This window comes from Suricata suricatta, chromosome 11, assembly GCF_006229205.1.
Source record: "Suricata suricatta isolate VVHF042 chromosome 11, meerkat_22Aug2017_6uvM2_HiC, whole genome shotgun sequence".
Lineage (NCBI taxonomy): Eukaryota > Metazoa > Chordata > Mammalia > Carnivora > Herpestidae > Suricata > Suricata suricatta.
Window position 1 is genome coordinate 79,028,105 of NC_043710.1, and position 21,372 is coordinate 79,049,476.

Below are 21,372 nucleotides of genomic sequence, written 5' to 3' on the forward strand. Positions count from 1 at the left end.
GTGAGAGAAAGACTATGCCCCTCTCCTCCCCTTAGTCTCTTCCTGGTGCCTATAGAAGAATATCCTTCATTTTTCTAAGATTATAAGCACTTACAGCCCAAGACCACATGGGGAAATTCGGTAGCCAAGCACAGACCTCTAGCTGCAGCTTGTCACTTGCCATGACAGCTCAGAGCCAACAGCATGACAGCACCTTCTCTGAGAAGCAAGGAATTGCTTGGTTGGGGAAGTGGTACAGAATGAGCCTTTTCCCTTCAGGGCAGGTTCAGCATGAAGTGAGAAAATGCCACAGGAGAGAGTCAGGGTGCCTTGACACAGACATTTGTTCATATTTGAAAAGTGTCTTTAAAACTATTGGAAAATCTTCTGAAATTCATTGTTGGGAAATTGGGGAGGATAAAAAAGAAAACCCAGAGAAGGAACATTACGCAATGTAAGTGGAAAACTATAATTGCTGTAGGATATTTTTTGTATCAAGCATCTCTTGCCATGAAGCTGATTAAATAGCAAATGGTTCTGAGATTATTTAATAACTCTAAAATGTAATTTTATCATGAAAATGGCAATTCTCCCTTTTTACTGACCTCTATCCATTTTTTTGTATGTAGATTTTTCATACTGCCCCCGACCCAAACATTCCGCTTCCTCAGCCACAGTCTCGATCTGGTTCCCGAAGGACACGAGCAATCTGCCTTTCCACAGGTTCCCGGAAGCCCAGAGGAAGGTATACACCGTGCTTGGCAGAACCTGACAGTAAGTGTGATCGCTTTTAGGGAGATGCTTTCCTCATTCTTTGATTTAGCCTTACCTCACCTTTTTAGTAATTAGTGTGGCAATAAATAGATGATTTTACTGATACTGTCTCCCCAACACCCCCCCCACTTATATATTCTTTGTCAGTATAGTTACAAGGTACTTCGAACAAACAAATTCATTACTACTACAAAGGGAAAAGAAATAGTTTGCTCAGTGCCCTTTTTTTCTGCAACTGTGATTAAGTACATCAGGTACTACTTTGTAGCAGGTTTTGTCCTATTGTTAAAGTGGTAAAGAAGAAAGCAAGAAAAAGTCTGGCTGAAGCTGTCAGTTTCTTTCTTCCTTTCACATTATGTCCTTAAAGCATCATCTATTGGGTATCAAAGTGTCTAAGAGAAAGAAAAAAAAAAGAAATAAATAGAGAAACCACACTGCACATTATCACTAAGTTCCCATTCTGAACCGAGCCCCACAGTGAAGTGGGTGGCAGCTTGAGCCCATGCTGGATGTTGAATTTGTGGCTATTTTTATTTTACTTTATACCCTCAAACCCCCCAATTTTTCTCATAGCCAGTATTTAACATAAAATCCTAATTTTTAATTTAGATATGTTCAAATACTGTATTAAGTTTTTCCAATTTGTATCTTAAACCTTACCTTTAGGAACATTAAAAAATAATCTGTTAAATAGCCAGTTTCTTATGTTTCTATAATTTTGATAGGAATAGAAAAAGTCTTTTCTTTTAAAAATGTGAGAGCAAGGGGCGCCTGGGTGGCTCAGTCGGTTGAGCATCCGACTTTGGCTCAGGTCATGATCTCACGGTTCGTGGGTTTGAGCCCCGCATCGGGCTTTGTGCTGACAGCTAGCTCGGAGCCTGGAGCCTGCTTCAGATTCGGTGTCTCCCTCTCTCTGTCCCTCCCTAGCTCATACTCATTCTCATTCTCTCTCTTTCTCTCTTTCTCAAAATAAATTTAAATATTGTATTCTGTATCTCCCTCTCTCTCTCTGACCCGCCCCTGCTCGTGCTCTCTGTCTCTGTCTCTCAAAAATAAAATAAAAAACATTTAAAAAAAAGAAAAAAATGTTTTAAAATGAGTAGCTTGTAATTTGCAGCTGACATTACTGGTGACTTTGAATGAAGAAAGAATCAGATGCATTATAACATCAGAAAAGTAAAAAAAAAAAAAAAGGCAGAAACAGGTCTTACAATATCCCTCTTTCCATTGATCTCTTGTAATGTAATCAAAGAATCTTATTTGTACTACTTGTGAGTTCTTTTTCAGAAGCAAATTTTGTCTGAATTCTAGTTAGACCCCTAATCCTTTAAGAAGTAACATTTCATAGGGTCAGGGTACATATAAAATCTCCCTTGAATAGTATTTAAAAATGCATTCACTAAGTGGAATGCAGGTTTTAAAGCCTTTCTCCAGAACTGAGGACAGTTCTCCCTTCTGGGTAAAGACCTGTCACTTCAGCGGGGTCAGATGGCCACAGAACACGCGTGAGCCGGAGAATGTGGGAGGGTGTGGGTCGTATTGTTCTCAGTAGAAGGCCCCTGTTGTTTTCTCGCTCCTGCCCCCGCCCAGGTGACTCTTACAGCAGCAGCCCAGACAGCACACCCATGGGGAGCATCGAGTCACTCTCCTCCCACTCCTCTGAACAAAACAGCACAACCAAGTCAGCTTCCTGCCAGGCCAGGGAGAAATCTGGAGGGATTCCATGGATTGTATCCCCATCACCCTCCAATGGACAGAAAAGTCTTGGACTCTGGACCACTAGTCCTGAATCAAGTTCTAAAGAGGATGCAACCAAAACAGATGCAGAATCAGATTGCCAGAGTGTTGCCTCGGTCACCAGCCCGGGGGATATTTCCCCACCTATAGACCTGGTCAAGAAAGGGCCTTACGGGCTTTCAGGACTGAAAAGAGCATCCGCTTCCTCTCTCAGATCCATCTCTGCAGCTGAAGGTAAACCAGATTTGAGCTTGTGTAAAATGTCATTGTCTCTGTGTCACTTGTATTGCTCAGCATGATTAAGCAAGGAAAAGTTAATGGTGAAGGGGCTAACAATGCTGTTCCTGAGTTAGGATATTTAAAACTCCTGTGCACTGTGACATCTTTCCTGGATATTTCCATCTCTGTGAGATGATGTCCTTGTAATTACTGTAGATTGTGATCTCCCTGAGTGATGGGCTGCTGTGCTCAAAAAACATTCTGTACCTTCTCATTTGGACTTAGAGAAAACGCTTCCTTTTGTTATGAGCATGTACTGTGTTACTGCTATTATTTTGTCTGATAGCACCTTGCCTGTTCTCTTGGGCTTTCTTTTTAGGAATCAAGAACTACAGTGGATCCATTCAAAGCTTAACTTCTATAGGTTCCAAAGAGATGCCCAAAGCCCCACCAAACCCAGACCTGCCTCCAAAAATGTGCAGGAGGTTAAGGCTAGACACTGCCTCAAGCAATGGCTACCAGCGGCCTGGCTCTGTGTAAGTGAGAGTGTATATTTATTGTATCTTCCAGGGATGCACAGGAGTTGAGTATATCCAAAAGAGCCCTTAGGGGTCCCACACTGAATACTTCATCTGCAGAGCAGGAACAGTCATCTTCTGTAGAACCCTACCCCCTTCTACAAATGATCTACAAGTTAGAGTAGGCTTAAAGTATGTGTGTGTGTGTATATATATATATATACATATGTGTATATATATATATACAGACACATATACAATTTCAGACACTTGCCTTACGAGCAGAACAATGGCTTACTTTGAGGACATGAGAATAGATGTATAACGTAATAGTTTAGGGTTTTGAAAGTAGACATTCTAGAAAAACTAGACATCTGCATCTCAGCTGAGCAAACTGCCATTATATCCTGGCTTTCCCACCTTCTTGTTAGAAATACAGCTGCTGGGTAGAGAGTGAGGGTTTGTTTTCTCTCATCTCCGTCATCTGTCTCCCCTGTCTGAGTATTCACTGATTTAAACAAGTTCAAAGACAACAGGAAGCTTGAAAGGTGAAGGGAGTACTTCTAATCAAAAGACAGGACCCAGGAGGGTAAAGGCAGATAGGATAGGTACATGGATGTAAAGAAGAAGGGGACAAAGAAAAGGACTTGAATAAACAAGCAGAATCTAAAAAGGAAAGCTTTTATCCCTTTCATTTTTGTTTTCCTGACTTACTGAGCTTTCCAAATGCCATACGAACTATTAGTGGGCATCTTTACATGTGTTATCTCTTAATGTCCTTCATGTACTTCCACAGTAAGTAGTAGAAGCCTCATTTTAGTGATAATGAGAGCTAATACTTGGAAAGTTAAGGAACCAGTTTAATTATTCATTGAAAGTCTAGTAAGGCATTTCACTAAGCCTGTTTCCATAGGAACAGTGTCTTAAATTCATTTGTTCATCACCTTCTTTAAAAAGAACCTTTTATTTTCAGAGTGTGTTTAACATGTATTATCTCTCTTGGTCAGAAATCCACGTACCACTGTATAGACCAATACTGTATTTGAGATCTGTATACTATCCGGTATGCATAGGTCTAGCCATTAAGGGAAATTAAATTTTAAGCCAGTATGTCAAGGGATATGGGAGAATATAAACTCCATCCTTGTGAGGGAAAGAGGAGAAGATTCACTTCTGTTTTACAACTGTACTGACAAAGTAGAAATTAAAATTGAGAGAAAGTATATTCTGTATTAAGTATAAAATGATCCTTCAGATTATCAACTGGCTAGGCTCTGGGAGAGAAGTTGATCAATTAAAGAAATAAGATACACTTTAAAATCTAGTTTAAAACATCATTCAAGGAATTTGATATTCTCTTCTAGTAAATATAGAAACTTTCCTAATTATCCCAGGTGCCTTAGTTTTAATGTAGTCTCCCTTTTTCAAATAGACCATGCACTGCCTCCCATGAATTGAAGTAAGATTTGAATCCACAAATCTATTTATTGACCGTATTTTCAGAGTTCCTCTTTTCACTTTATAGGAACTGTGTTCAAATTAAAAACCAAAAAAATGAAACATTTTAGAATTAGTTTTGTCTTAGCTATCAGAATGAACAACAGTTCTTTGTCTTGATGATTTGTTTCTTCCCTGTGGCTCCACAGGAGTCAATATCACTGCTAGAAGCTGAGTGGAGAGAAAATGTTCTTTTTTACTGTTCCCACAGGTTTTTGAAGTAGGAAAGATGAGAACAGTAAGATCCCCAGGGGAGCTAGCTATAGGTTTATTATATCTGGTACTCTAGGAGCTGGAGACGAGAACTAAACATTTCTGCCACATTAAACCTTAAAACAATTAAAATTCAGGTCAAATTTTGAGGATAGTTCTTAACTATTTTTGGTTTTTGTTAACTGATAACCCTGAATTATACTTTGAACTGAGTAATTTAATTTTGATTTTAATGAAAATTGCATTTTTAAATTATTTTCAGTGTGGCAGCAAAAGCCCAACTGTTTGAAAATGTTGGTTCCCTTCAACTGGACTCTTCTGGGCGGTAAGTTCTCCAAACCCTTAAAGAGAAAAATAGATAAAGTAGCGGTGACATTGTTGCTTTTTGTTGACACGTTGAGTCATCTTCGACAGCTCTGACCTTTAGTTCTGCAGATGGTGAAATCCACACCCATTGTCTCTGCATACAGGAAAAAGATCATGTCTCTGAACAGCATTTAGCCTCTCAGACTGTTCCACTGATGCCTGATTTACTAAAATCTTCACAAAGGAAAAGCTCTCAACAAGTTTTCTAAAAGACACAAGTTGCCATAACCTTTTGCATACTAAAGACTCCATTGATGACAATCTGTGGAAAGTTTTCAAAAGTATATTCGTGACTTTTTAAAAGTCACAGAACTTTTGGTGGAACAAGTGGTATGAACATGCATTAAAAATTTGCTTGTTCTTAATGGCCACTGTGTTGCTATAGGCTGATTGACCTAAACAGCTTTCCTTTTAATTAATACTTTTTTTAAATTTGCATCCAAGTTAGTTTATAGTACAACAATGATTTCAAGAGTAGATTCCTTAATGTCTCTTACCCATTTAGCCCATGCTCTCTCCCACAACCCCTCCAGTAACCCTCTGTTTGTTCTCCATATTTAAGAATCACGTTTGTGTCCCCTTCCCTGTTTCAATATTATTTTTGCTTCTCTTCCCTTATGTTCATCTATTTTGTATCTTAAACTCCTCATATTAATGAAGTCATACATTTGTCTTTCTCTGACACTAATTTCACTTAGCAGAATACCCTCTAGTTCCATCCACACAGTTGCAAATGGCAATATTTCATTTTTCGTTGCTGAATAATACTCCATTTTGTGTGTGTGTGTGTGTGTGTGTGTGTGTGTGTGCATGCGCGCGCACGCATGCATACCACATCTTCTTTATCCATTCATACATCGGTAGACATTTGAGATATTTCCATACTTTGTTTATTGTTGATAGTGCTACTATAAACATTGGGGTGCATGTGTCCCTTTGAGACAGAATGCATGTATCCCTTGGATAAATACCTAGTAGTGCAATTGCTGGGTCATAAGGTAGTTCTATTTTTAATTTTTGGAGGAATCTCCATACCGTTTTCCAGAGGGGCTGCACCAGTTTGCATTCCCACCAGCTGTGCAAAAGAGATCCTTTCTCTGCCTCCTCGTCAGCATCTGCACAGCTATCTTTTGAGTGCAATCCTTCATGCAGGGTTTCCAGATCTTACCTTCTGCTCTGTTGTTAAAAAGACAGGTTGTTACATCTTACTGCTGTTAAAGTGCTTGCTTCTAAGATTTTGCTTTCCTCTCCTCCCCTTGTCAAATTGATTCTTCTCATCCACAGTGGGCTTTGGGTTTTTATTTGAGTATGTCTGAAATAATGGAATTTTTTAGTATTTTGATATTTCTGGGTTTTTTGTTGTTGTTTTGTTTTACCATCAGCTACCAGTACAGGTATGAGCCATTTAATAAATGCTTGTTATTAAAAGAGCACATAAATGACAGCACTTGAAGAACAAACTTTGTTTTTTTTTTTCGTTTGGATGCACAAAGGCAATTTTGAGCTTCCCATGCATGTTTGGATAATTGAGGCTATGAAGGAATCACAGTTAATTAAAGTATCACTATATTCAACCACTATTGTACACCCGAAGCAAATATAACACTGTTGACTATACTGAAATTAATTCTTTAAAAAAGTTATTCAACCATAGAATTTTATTGACCTTTTTAAAGTATGTAGACTTTTTCAGCAAGTATTACTAAATGTCTATACAATATTGGGCTTTTGCTAGTTACTAGAGATAACAATGACCTTCAAATTCTGTTATTTTTTTCCCACAAGGCCTAGCAAGGGTCTTTGTGTATTAATGCTTTTGACTTCACAGATTTGAGTCACTTTAGTATCTTACAGTAATGCTGACTGATGTGATGAACTTAGGTAGCAAATCCCGGAGTACTTGCATTTACCTTACCTCCATCCATAGTATCTTCACCTTCTTCCCTTTGATCAATATTTGGGGAAAACTAGGTACTGTGCATATCAGAGCAAACATCAGTTCTCTGAAACTGTCATCATTTTTAGGTCTTAGTGTATGGGATTTGACTTTGCTACTTCCGTCCTGCTCTATGGTTGAATTGCTCCACTAGGTGGAGCTCTTTTATTATGAAGCTCTAAGTAACCTGTTAAGAACTTAAGTTATGTATCAAAGAGATAATTTTTTAAGAGCTTTAAGAAAACAATCTATTAATGAAGTAAATCAGAACACTGTCAAATACTCAGAAGTTCAACAATCTACCTATACATTTTTAATATGCTTTTATATTATACTCTAAATCAACTTCTAATGGCCTGTCAGCATAAGCTTAGAGCGCCTCAGTACATTGAAGGTTGGGGTCTGTTTGTCAACAATTCCACAGCACTTGTTGATGGTGTCATAACTTTTCATCAAGAGACCGACCCAGTGGAACACAATGGATGTCAGGGTCAGATAGACTCCTGTTTAAATTCTTGGTTTACCACTTCCTAGTTGTAGTAACCTTGGAGTTGCATATATAGGAAAAATATTTTCTTTATCTGTAAAATCAAGACCATAATTCTGCCTTTGGCAAATTACTATAACTGTACACTATAGTGTATTTGAAGTACTTCCTAAGTTCTCTGTAGATGGTCTACAGTAGTAACTATTATTACTGATATTTAAAGTGCTTGCTTAAGATATTGAAGCCTCTAATATATTAATGGTACTAAATCACTATTAGCAATCACCTGACACTCTTTTATTCCATTAAATACAAGTGAAAAATAGATAGAAATTGAGGGCATTTCCCATACTAACCTCCTACAAAGCCTGTTTTGCTTTCTTTCTAGGGAGCTCGTGGTTCCCCTTGAATTGGACCTTGAAGAATGTTAGGACCAGTAGGTAGTAGCAGGATGACTAGGCATGTTTGGGAAAGAGACCAAATGGGAGATTTCAGTGGATGGCTTTGAACAACAGGAAAGTAACACTTCTGGGAGTTACTGTAGACGGAGTCATTGAGCAAAGGGGTGATTTAATCATTGGTCATTGAATAGATCAGTCAGTGGCTTTTCTAGGAGGTGGTGAAGGGGAGAGAACAGTCAACCAACACATGGAATTTGTGAGATTTGAAAGGCCTTAATTAGGGCAGTAACAAAAGCACAAAAAACCCATAAGGAGAATTTTATGAATTGGGCCAGGATTGAGCAACTGCTTTGGGAATGAAAGATAAGTAAAGAAAATTCCAAGTCGTTGAGACTGACTGTCTAAAGAATGGAAATTCAGCTTCCTGTCTCAGCTTGTGAGTACGTAGGAGAGGAAAGGAAATTTGAGGAGCCTGAGGAGCACTGACAGGCAGTTAGGAATGTGCAACTGGAACCAGGAGAGAGCATGGAGTTTGATGGCATTTGAGAAACTTCCATACAGCAGTTATACTGCAAAATAAATCTGAGGGTACTCAATGATGGAGCATATTAAGTGAAAAAGGGAAAATGGCTGAGCATTGGTCTTTGTTGAATGGTTTTATTTAAGGGTCAAGCACAGAAGAATGTGAAGAAATGATCAAGAGAAGTAATGGTCAACATGGTAGAAGCAAAGATGTCAAGGAGATCATTAGAGGAGGACACTGGTTTTAATCTCTAAGGCATCACTGGAAATCTTTAAGAAATCAGGTTCAGTGGAGTAGGAGGGGCCACTGGGCCAAGTTCTAGGAGTTTGACCTAGAAAACCTGTTAGTATGAAGATTCTTGAGTTGCAGCAGACTCTGTAAACCAGAATATCTGAGACTGAGGCCTGGAGAATATTAATTTTTGACAATGTCCCCAAATGATTTTTATGTACCAAAAAATACTGTTTTTGAAAAATCATGTGAACAGAGAAAAATGCCCTACTATCTAGCTCATCCCTAAGTAGACATTCGTTATAGACAGTGCCTTCAAAAGTTAAATGTCGCGAGGCTCCGTTTCACCGTTATAAAAGTATGTGGAAAATGGGCCTTTTAAAGCCTTCGCCTAATGTCAGTTATATTTGGGCAGGGGGCAGGATCCATTTTAATGCAATATAATTTAGGCAAGCTATACAAATATCTTCTGAAGGCGGAATTGAGAATTATGTGCTTGAGAATTAAGAAAATTGAGAGTGCCTGGCTCATTATAAGCAAATCACATATTTCTATTATCATAATTAAAATAAAGCCAGTGTTTTGTTTATAATTACAAACCACCAGAGCAAAATTAACAAAGTCTTCTTTTCCAGTGAGTTTGAGATCTAAGAAGGCTAGTTTAGAGCACAGTGACACATGTAAGATACACATAGGATAAGTACTCTGCTACTTTAAGAAACTAAAAGAAGCCATGGTTTTTAAGAATAACACTTTCTTCTTCTAGAGAATGTGGCTAATACTACTAAACTAAAAAACATGAAGGAAAACCACCTCTGACCTCGTCACCTGAAGGTCACCGCAGCTGGCATTTTGGTTCATAACCACATAATCCCATCTATGACCATGGTTCTTGAACTTTTTGGTCTCAGAACACCTTTATGCACTAAAAAAGAAAGAAAGAAAGAAAACTTTGAGACCCTCCAAAGAGCTTTTGTTTATGTGGATTATATCTCTTTATATTTACTGTGCTAGAAATTTAAACTGAGCAATTTAAAAATATTTATGAATTTATTTAAAACATGAATAAGTTAATGCAGCTAAAGAGGGATAACAGTACCTCCCTTTGTTGTTAGAGGACAGAATTGTGGTTATTTACTCTTATTTACAGTCCACAATTATCAATAATAGAAGTGATTTTTTTTTTCAGTGAGACTTCACAGATGACATTCAAATAATCACCAGAAATGTTCTAGACCCGCAATCAGATGTCGATTCTAGACTGACTCTGCCATAACTTTAATTTCTCTTGGACTTCATTTCTACATATAGATGATGAACCAAGGGAAATGCCTGTTTCTTTTCAAAATCCAAACTCCTATCACCAAGTCACCTGATGATCACAAGTCCTACAATAAATGGGGGTTACCCTTTTCTGTAAAACCTAGGCAGAGAGTTTGTGTGCCTACCCCTAGATCACAATTGGGTCTAACCTCCCCACCACGTTCCTCTTCCAAAGGCCATATTTTTAATGTGTTTTGAAAACAGAAATTGTTTCACATCCACCACTACCCCAGACCACAGGGAAGCCCACTTCTCTGTTCTTAACATACACAGGCAGCTTCCATTCCTTAGATGGTGTCCTCTCATGGCACTTCCTACCCATCCATCCAGGTTCCCCTTGACCTCACTTAGTGAACCACTCTGTGATAAACACAGAAAAGGAACCGTGAAGGTGGTGCTCACTGTATTGCTTCAATATAGTGAGCAACAGAGAAAGGATGCTTAACAAAGTCGTGGGATAAATGAATAAAATATACATTTTTAACTTAAAAAGACTTTGTTAGTCACTTTTTCACTTCACTTTCGATGGCATTGCAATACATGTGCCTTTTACATAAGCAACTTTACAAGCTTCCATGGAAATTATTTAGCACTGAGGCATTCAATATTCCCTCATATCTAAGCCAGAAACGGCCAGTATTTGTTGACAAAAGCCTAAGAAACGAACATGTGACTAATTTAAAGACTCCTACCAGTGACCAGGAAGCAAATGTAGTATTTCTCTGAAATAGCCATGGGCAATTTAGGGTTCTTGGAAGAACAATTTTTTTTGTAAAATAATTGCCTTGCATGCTAATACTGTTTTATGTCATGTGTTCTTCTACACTGTTATTTCTATTAGCTGCCTAATGCTTTAATTGGGTTGGTGTATGTCAATTTATTAAATCTTTTGATGAAGACTGAGGTTTTGATTTTCTGTTTTTAGCTTTTCTATATGTTACTACTTTGACATCTTTTTAACTATATCTGTGTGCATTCCTCCTTCCTTCATACAAAAAATGTGTGGTGTGTGTGTGTGTGTGTGTGTGTGTGTGTGTGTGTGTGTGTGTCAAATGGCCCTCCAGGAAACAGTGTATCAATTTTGATTAGGTGATTTTTTAAATTGTTGTTTATGATTAAGATAAGCATTGTGCATTTTGCACACTGACCCTATCAAAACTTTGTAAGTCTACTCATAAGTAATCATGTATAGAAGTAGGAATGAATCTTGTGAACAGTCATCCTGTGAATGATAAGGGAAGAAATAGCTTTCAGCATGTTGAGTGCCATTACCTTACTCTCCCATGCTAAAAGTAGCAAGATTTTCAGAATCCTTTTCAAAGGATATTAGGATCTTCTGAAGAAAGACTCAATAGGTGACAGTGTTATTTTCACATCTTCTTCAATACACCAAGGCAGTAAAAGAGGAAGCATTAGCACCTGAAGAGAGAACTTCACTGTCACAGACAGATGATCTACATTAAATCATCAAAGCTTTCTGCTGAGTTAACACCTGTAGTTTCAGATCTCAGCAGAAGAAAATTATACCTGTCTAGTCATATGCACAGATAATTGAAGAGCCAGGACAGATAATTATTTTGTGCTGTGTATTTTTGACACATTTAACAATATCTATTTAGTGATATAATTATTCTACATGCTTCCCCATTGCTACCTAATCCCATCAAAAAAAACTATAGAGACAACATTCATGTCTGAAATATTTACAAAAACACTTTGGTTGCATTCAGAATACACTTTCAAAAAGTATATCATTGCTAGGATTATTGTATCTTTTTTTAAGTTTATTTATTTTGAGAGAGTAAAAGTGGGCGAAGGGCTGAGAGTCAGAGAGAGAGAGAGAGAGAGAGAGAGAATCTCAAGCAGGCTCTGCACTATCAGCACAGAGTTTGATGTGGAGCTTGAACCCATGAATCACGAGATCATGACCTGAGCTGAAATCAAGACTTGGAGACTTAACCAGCTAAGCCACCCAGGCACCCCAGGATTATTCTATCTTAATCATTTTGGTAACTCTGGAAATTGTTTCCTTATACATTTCTTAGTTTAATTATTCAAAACAGTAAGACTTAATATTAGAATTGTTGCTGTTGGAAATTTTGATTTTTTGTAAATACATATTTTTAGAGAAATGGCTCTGGAACTCTCAATTATGTCAGGTATCAGATCATATTATTAGATCAAATCATACCGAGTTATATTAGATCAAATGATCGTAACTGACTAGAAGATTTATAGGAGAAACTAATATTTTTTTATTTAAGATTATCATGGTCTAATTCTCTCAAGTCTTCATAACCTGGTAGTGTCTTCTTCCCCCACCCCCACACCTATTTTCAGCCAGCACATCCATGCACATAAGTTCATGTGCATGCATGTACACACACACACACATATGATTCTTTAGTGTAGAGTCCTGTCCCTCTCTGGGTACCTGTACTTCCTCAGGTCTTACATCATGCAGCCCTGAGAAGTGGTCTCTGTGGGCTAGTAGTCATTTCTAAACCTGCCTGCTGCAGGCTCTCCTAGACTGTCCTAGCAAACTTTCTGAAAGTACAGCCTGAGACTTGCCTCATGAAATAGATTCCGAGGGACCATATTTTTTCTCTATAAGCTTTCTAATTTTCAGATAACTTTTTGCAAACCCGTTTAAATGACCTAGCCTCATTCTGGAAGTGTAGGGAATAAGACCTGTTATCTAGCTCCAACAGGGAGAGGAACTAATAATGTACACTGCTCTTTGAGAGAGCTGTAGATGGCAAACACTGCGGATGTATACTGGGTCCTCAGGAAGGAAAGACGGGGTGCCTTCAATCTTTAAAAGGACTCCTTGTGCACAAAACAGAGCCCAGAACTTCGTAACTTTTTATTTCCATTCATTGATTCAGCAAATACTCACTGAGTTACTAAGCATCAGGCCTCATTCATGGAGGTTGCATTCTAATTGAGGGAGAAGGTTATAGAAATATCAACAGTAACAACAGAATAGCAGATACTAATGCCATGCAAACTTAAAACAGGAGAATATGATAGTTGCCTAGCCGCGGTTTTAGAGTGTGTGGTCAGGAAGACCTAGCTTTTAGCAAAACTTAGAAAAGTTAAGATGAACTGGAAGTGGACAGCCGTGTGTAGGTCAAGAGGAAAATATGTCAGGGATGGGAATGGCGTTGGCATGTTTGAGGAGGTAAAAGCAGGCCAGTGTGAATGGAGTATAGTAGGTGAGTAGGTACAGAAGAAGCAGGAGATGATGACAGGTAACTGTGCACAGAATGGAGGCTAGAGTTGGAAACCCGTTGAAGGGTTGTTTTCAGGGAAATAATGTGGTCATCACGTGATCATCAGAACCTTTTTCAAACTGTCTGTTCTGTATAGAATGGATTTTAAGGAGAAAAAACAAGAGGCCTAAAGGATTTATAAAAGTCCGAAGCCATTCTGTGAGCCACACCAGAAATGATGTTGGCTTGGCCTCTGGTTGTTATCGAGATGCTGAGAAGTAGGTGAAATCAGCATATCTTGCACATGATATGAAGGTAATTAGATGTTGTCGAATGAGGGTGACCTGACTTGTGACCTGATGAGCAACCTCCAATGATGGCTTTTTAGTGTGGGCTCAAATATTTTTAAACAGATCACATGTAAAATTCTGAAATTCTGTCTTCTCTTAAGAAACTGGAGTGCCTGACTACATTGAGTCTGAATTCTCATATGGCAGCAGATGTTGGGAGCTGAATATTGGCTTCCCTCTTTAGGAGATCGCTGTAGGCTCTGGTTTGCAAAGCCTCCCTCTGTCCTCATTGTCTCCCTGACAATGAGGCTGTTGTTGGTTGCCAGTCATAATCAATTTATTCTCCTCTTCTTCCTGTATCATGCACACTTAATTTATTTACCATATCCTGTGGGCCTTTTAATTTTGGGGTCTCACCTCCAGTAGAAAGTAGGGGAAAAGGCTATTAAGGAACCTATGAACTTCTATATAGGTGTGAAACAAACGTCGCCTGCTTGCCAGCCTACTAACCATTATGTAATAATAGCATTCTCTAAAACCAGCGGGTGCTGTCAGAAGCCCAGTTGACTGCCCTTAGAGATGTTTCCTGGAAACACAAGAAGGGTTTTTGGTGTGCTATCCGTGTGTTCGATTTGTGAAAAATGCTCTTATGCACACTTGTATGTGTATTGTGCTCCAATCACAACTAAAAGCCGGTATCACTTTTCACAAATGATTTGAAATGTAAGCATTCTTGGTGAGAGCTGTGTGATTTACACACGGCTGTTTGCTCTTTCAGCCGAGCCAAAGCCATGTACTCTTGTGAAGCAGAGCACAGCCACGAGCTTTCTTTCCCACAGGGGGCGATATTTTCCAATGGTAAGTATACCCACTCCCTCTGCTTAAGTTGATTATCATGGAGAAGGTGAAGGAATAGCGAAGGGATAAGAAGCTAAAGTAGAAGACAGGAGACTTGGAATCTGCTCTAGCCCCTGCCTCTCATAACCTGTGTAAGTTAATACAGTGTATTTCTCTGGAACCCAGTTTCTCCTGTGTAGGAAAGACCGGAAAAGAGAAAGAGGAAGGGCTGGGGGAGTTAGGAGAGATGGAAGGATGGGAGGGGTTGGGGAGGGAGAGGAATCGGTTACATGAATGCAGAGGGTGTTTCCAGCTTTAAAGGTGCTGCGACATTGTCTTGACAACTTGAGTGTATTTATGCAATCTGATGTGCATTTTTACCCATTTGTGTATATAATTATTTAAAGCTAATGCTGACTGAATGACAGTTGCTTTTTTTCCTTTTTTAATGTTTTGCCAGTATACCCATCAGTAGAACCAGGATGGTTGAAGGCAACTTATGAAGGCAAAACCGGACTAGTTCCAGAAAATTATGTTGTCTTCCTGTAAGACTGTTTAGTGGATGGCAGTATCTTCATGGTATCCATGGTAACAATAATAAGTGCTATGATTTTATCTGACACAGATATGGGAATCAGCCCACTAAATGAAAGGCAAATCTCTATCAAGTTCAACACCAGCAGACTACGTAGCTCCCTATAAATGAAAAAGGAAAAAAAATACATAAATTGTTTTCCCTGCCATTCTTTTAATTTTTCTTCTGGACTGGTTTCTTATTTTAAAATCCTGCCCCTTCCCTTGTTTTTGATAAGTAACTCTGCACATTGTCTTTTACATAAGATAATAGAATACTGTGTTAAGTACTAGATCCCAGAAATTTGGAAACTAGAAATTTGTTATAAGAATTTTTAGATAAGTCCTTTACTGTCTGGCATTCTCTGAGGAGCCTTGAAATCATTACTTAAAAATGTAATTTAAATTGTTCATTTGTTATTTTTTCTTATGAGTTTGTTTCTTTTATATATCATTGTTTTGCTGGTCCTAAACATTTCAAGGAAATAAGTTTTTTTAACATATGTTTATTTTTATTTGTTTACCAATTAGATGATATTCAAAAGGAATAATGTATATGATGTCTATAAATGAAACCAAGTTAAGTCATACACTGATTTCGATATAAACACTCCCTTCACAATTCCAAATGCCTTCACTGGGTGTAGAGTATGGATTAGCAAACTGTTTCTGTAAAGAACTGATAGTGAATATTTGGATGTTTTGTACACCCTAAAGGTCTTTTCCACAGTACTCAGCTGCCATTGTAGCAGAAAGCACCTGTAGATAATGAATAAGCAAATGAACAAGGCTTAGTGCCACTACAACTTTATGGACTCTGAAATTTGAAAATTTCAAAATTCTCATGTGGTCTGACATATCATCCTTTAACTTAGGAACATTTTAGCTGGTGGGCCATCCAGAACTAGTGGCAGGTGACATTTGACTCATGGGTCATAGTTTGCTGATGCCTGGTTTATAGGATGTATAAAACTATCTTTATAACTTTAGGATTTTATGAAATTTTACTACATTAATATATAAATACTGATAAGTCATATGCACATATCATCTGCTAGTGGTATTATAGTGGCATCAAAAATTATAATTACAATAATAGGAAAACAATGTAAAAAGTGGATTTTTAAGGCATGCAGCCTAAATGCTACTTGTAACACTGTAATGTGTCAATGTATTTTATTGATATCTAATTTTGTCCTTTGGGAAATTCTTGTACAGGTGATAAAGATTCCTTTTAAAGAGACAAGTCTGCTTAAATTCTTTTAAATTCTGTACTTAGTTGCAAATGGAAATCAAACATAAACATAAACGTCCTGTATCTTTGTACGGGATTCTTAAATAATCTTGAGTCACAGAATTTAAAATTGTTTAATCATCTTTAGCAGGAATAAAATCTATACATGACTTTCTTTAATGCCTTTTAATTTACAGCTTTTTTTTTTAGAAATTTCACTGAATTTATAGAGCATAGAAATAGATATTCAATGCCCATTTAAATAGATCACCAACTCTTGTTGGGCAGCAATCATTATTTCTATTATTTCTATTTCTATTATTTTAATATATTATTTCTATAAATATCCACATATGGCAAAGAGCCTCTCTTCTCAAGATTCCGAAAAGCTGGTTACTTGCCATTGATGGCCACAGCGCTGGTCCACTGGGCCATGAAATTTTACTTGTTCCTTCAGAGTTCTCCACTGTTCAGACACTCAGGTATGGACTGCATAAAACTCTTTTTATGTGATAATATAATCTGGAGTCTCAATCTCTTCTCTTTAAATGAATGTTTCTAGAGTTAACAGGTTAAATTATATGTACACATATACATACAACTATGCCTTGGAGCATTTATGCTTTTAAAATAAAAAATGGAATACTGGATTAGAGCTTATAAAGAATAACAATAGGCAGACTCCCAACCAGAAATAAATATCATTGCATTGAATAAAAGGATGAAAAATATTTACTGTTGTAAAAATTAGTAATATAATGACAAAAATCTGATAAATGTTTATTTTTTACCTCCTGCTATTGATCTTTGTGTACTTACCATCAGGTGTTGCTAGAGCTTTTTGGTCTCTAGATCCTTGGTGGCCTTTCCTAGTAATGACAGCATTGCTGATACCCTGACTGCCGCCTGCTGGAACAGAAGGCAGTCTTTCCAACGTTCTAGTCCCTACATTTATGACACCCTAAGTTTAAATGCGTTGGTCATCATCTGACATCCTACCAGATTAGAATCTCTTAACGGCAAATTGGTTATCTTGCAAACACCAACTTGACTCCAAGGAAAGATTCAGAATTCTACTTCATTTGCTGCAGCATAGAGAAATCTCAACCTTCATTTTATTTTAACACAGACCAGAGTGTTCTTTCCTCTGAGTTGCCTGTGAACCAATTCCACTGATGATTAGTGAGGAATTACAGCTTTTGCTGTGCAGCCCAGCTCTCCTTTACTATATAGTAAGGCATTACTATGGAATTATTGTGACATTACTTACTGTGGTCCCTTTTTTGAAACAAAAGTGCAAGTGCTTGTTCCAAGTGTACTTTTTTGGAACGTTTTAATCTTACAGATTTATGGGGATGGCCCTTTTTTCATTGTATTGATTACATGTGTTAAGCAAGTCATGGCCATATACTGATTTTCCTTAGAAATACGTTTCCCACAGATAAAGTATTTATCTTGAGAAAACCAAGGCATGTGCTTTAAATGACGTGGGATATTAATTACACAAGAATGTAATGACAGTCATTGAAAGACAATCACATTAAAAATGTAACCACAGTTCAGTAATGAAACTTTAGCATTTCAGGAATAATGTGAAGATAGGTTAGAATCGCCATATCTACACCTCCAAAACACACAGTGTGGACCCTCTAAACCCTGCTTACAGTATAATTAGTATGAGGAAGAGATTGATAAGTCTGTGTCAGTCATCTTGTGTACTATGTGAAAATATCCCTGAGTACAAAACATTTATGTATTTAACAGGTGACTCTTCTACCACGTTTATAGACACTAGTCAGTCAACTGAAGGTGTTTTTTGTGTTCTGTGTAAATGTCTGAAAAGTGAAATAATCTTGGTATTCCTGTGAAGTCCATGAAGTATGAGGAAGTGCCATTTCTTCTTGTTTGAGTTGAGTGTTTTGGTAGTTGTGTTGTCTCTCTGTACTTTGTAATGTGAATGAGTGTACCCAGGTTTCTCAACAATGGCTTCTTTGCTAGCTCTTTCAGGGATGGTGGAGAGAAAAAAAATGTACTTTATAATACCAAACTATTCCAAATAGGAAAAATAAAGATACATAAAGACTTTTATTCTTATTCTATGACAATTGACTTTATATATTGTGGCACTCCTTTTAAAAATCTACTAGGTTGAAAAACAAAATCCACTAGATTGTACGGGAAAAAATCTGGCACCATAGTCCTCTGTCAGTGACCTCAGTCACCTTGTTACTTCCAGCCTCGTTCTTCAGGTCTGTGTCTCTTTCCGATATGGAAAGAGTATCATTCATGCGGACGCTGGTGTGGAAGAGCCCCTTCGAGCCTTCTCTCAGACAACTGTGATTGTTCATGACGCCTTCACTAGCATTTAGAGCCCCAGTTTGAATTACACTTAATTGACTCACAAGTTAGAGGCAGACTGTGTAGGGTCAGATTTTCTTCTTTGTTTTTCTAATACGTTTTCAATTTGCAGCTGTTACTGTGACCTAATAATATCATTGAGTAGACCCCCAAATCATATCTCCCTGTAAAAGAAAAAAATAGAGACTCTACCTATTGTCCAGAAGCTATTTTGCACTTGATTAAAGATTTCCAACTTAGGGTGGGAATAATAAATTGCAATTTGCTTTTGCTTCCTATCTTTGTTGGTTACCTTCCGAAGTCAAAACAATTTTTACAAATGAACCTTTTTGAATACTCTGTGTCCTGACTGTCTCCTGTTGACCTGCAGACTTATTGCCAGGTATTTATCAACTAGTCTTACATTTCCTGAACACATTTACTGTATCCATTCATTGTCCCCAAAATCTCCTTGCTTCAGATGTACAAGTTCTACTTGGTAGTAATTGCAGACAAATTCTGACTTATCATTGACGTGGACATTTAGAGGATCAGATCAGTAAATAGGGTTTTTTATTTTTATGGCAGCTGTATCCACTGCTTAAAGAATTTCAGTTAAGAATGTTAACAGCACTCACAGTGAGCCATTGACAGAAAACTGATGTGAATATTCTAGATCAGGGGTTAGAAGCTATTGTATTAGTTAGGGAATGCAGTAGGTCATCATTTCCCTCCCTGGCACTCAAGAGAGATGCCAGGTTCAGAAATTGAACATTTCTTGGTGCTACAGGGAGAAATGGAACCTGTTTGCTTACTAAGGAGTCTCAAAAGGCAGGGACCACTTATGGTTATTACCTGCATAAACATCCTTCATTATCCAAGATGTTCATGTATAGGACTATGTGAGGAAATGAAGTGTGGAGGCAGGTGGGGGCCAAAGGCGCTGAACCACTTAATTGAATGACCACTTTCTCTTTCCCCTCTGTGCCATCTGCCATCTCTCAGCAATGTTTCCTTTTTGGTCTTTACCTTTCCAGGGTTGAAAGTAGCCTGACTTTGCCTTGAGTCCACCCAGTCTCTTATATTAAAAGTGTGCATTGTTTTATATATGGCAGCATGTTAGAAGTTTTATATCTGGATTTGTATCTTCATTTACCTTTTTACAGAGAACACTGCCCGCACTTGATTAATGCCTAAAATCTGAGATATCACCACATTGAAGGCTGTGATTTCAGGAAGAACTGAAACCTGTACAGTTAAATAGGGAGTTTGGCAGGGAAGAGGACTTCTTTTTTTTTATTATTATTCAAAATTTTATTTATATACTGTTAAAAATTGAAGTACTATAGTTTATAATAAAACTGAATATTTAGATACTCTATTTCAGTACTAGGAATATTTTTTTGCAGCCACTAACATGATGATTAATAAATATGATGAAAATGATTGTCAGTAAATTATATTGAATTTTTTGTACTGTTTCTGTATTTGTTTTCACTTTGTGTATATATACACACATACATATACAAACATGTAGATAACCTCATGTTATTCCTAAACTCATTTGCCACAATATCTTTAATGTATGTTGACACTGTATTTAAAAACAATAAATTTAAAAAACTTTAAAAAATAAACTATGTAAGCTCATTTTAATTTAGTCTTTGTACTTCAAGAGCCACTGTGTTGGAGGGCAGCTGTCTTGGATTCATATAGAGAAAAAACAAAGTTTCAAGTACTATGAATGGTCATTTGGGGTGTGACCAAGTGGAAAATCATAGCAGAATTAACAAACTTTTCCTGATGATTGGACCTTTTGCCAAGAAACTGGCGTTATGATAGATCAGGAAAACGTTAATGTTGGCACCTATTAATGATGCAGATGTCCATAGGGGAGAGAAGTAAATGAGCCATAAGCAAAATATCAGATATATCCGGTATGCAGGCTTGCGCAAATACAAGTTTGTAAAAGTTTATAAGTGTGCTATGGAAGAAGTATCAGCATGCAAACACTTGCTTATTTATTATTTTTATGACGTTCTTGATCATTATTTGACTTCTAGCTAAAATTTTGGATTTATTTTGTACTGCTAAGTGGATTGTTAGAGTGCAGGAACCACCTTACAAAAATTAAGCCTGACCGGTTAATAACAGGGCCTTTGAGCAAAAAACCTGATTGGCTCAACTGGATTATAACTTTCCTTGATATCAGAAGAGAAGCAAAAAATTCATAACACAAGATTATTGAAATAAAAAGACTAATGTGAATAAATTTCAGTTTGAGCAACCAGCAAAGGACTGCCAGGATAGGGATCAGAGTTCGTTGTGGATGAGCTACTGTTTGAGAATGTTCGGTTGGAAGGAATTAACCTAGATGCAATTCCTTTTCATTGGTATTTTAGAAATAACAAAAACCATTTCCCAGTAGCCTAAACTGGAATGGTTTGAGCAACAAAATCAGTAATGTATCAAATGATTGGAATATAACCCAGAGTATAAAATACTGATGAATCCACACTGGTACAAAGGACAATAAATTTTGTTTATATAAACACATGTGAAATAGAGAAGAGACAGCTATTCTTTAGAGAAGAATTTCAAAGAATTGAAATTGTATTACCCTTCCCTCCAGAGGGTAGAGTTTAACTTTTACCTACTTGACGGTGGGCTGCTAGAGTTAGT

General features: G+C 37.4%; 1 protein-coding gene across 1 annotated transcript in view; it reads left to right on the top strand.

The window, feature by feature from the left end:
* Positions 1 to 15,577, top strand: part of ARHGAP42 (Rho GTPase activating protein 42) — a 276,802-nt gene extending 261,225 nt beyond the window's left edge. Inside the window, exons 19-24 of the mRNA XM_029957571.1 lie at positions 609 to 753; positions 2,344 to 2,724; positions 3,089 to 3,245; positions 5,200 to 5,262; positions 14,488 to 14,567; positions 15,007 to 15,577. Of these exons, the coding sequence (XP_029813431.1) occupies positions 609 to 753; positions 2,344 to 2,724; positions 3,089 to 3,245; positions 5,200 to 5,262; positions 14,488 to 14,567; positions 15,007 to 15,095 (915 nt within the window). The 3' untranslated portion in view covers positions 15,096 to 15,577. The remainder of the gene's footprint in view (positions 1 to 608; positions 754 to 2,343; positions 2,725 to 3,088; positions 3,246 to 5,199; positions 5,263 to 14,487; positions 14,568 to 15,006) is intronic.
* Positions 15,578 to 21,372: the final 5,795 nt, after the last annotated feature.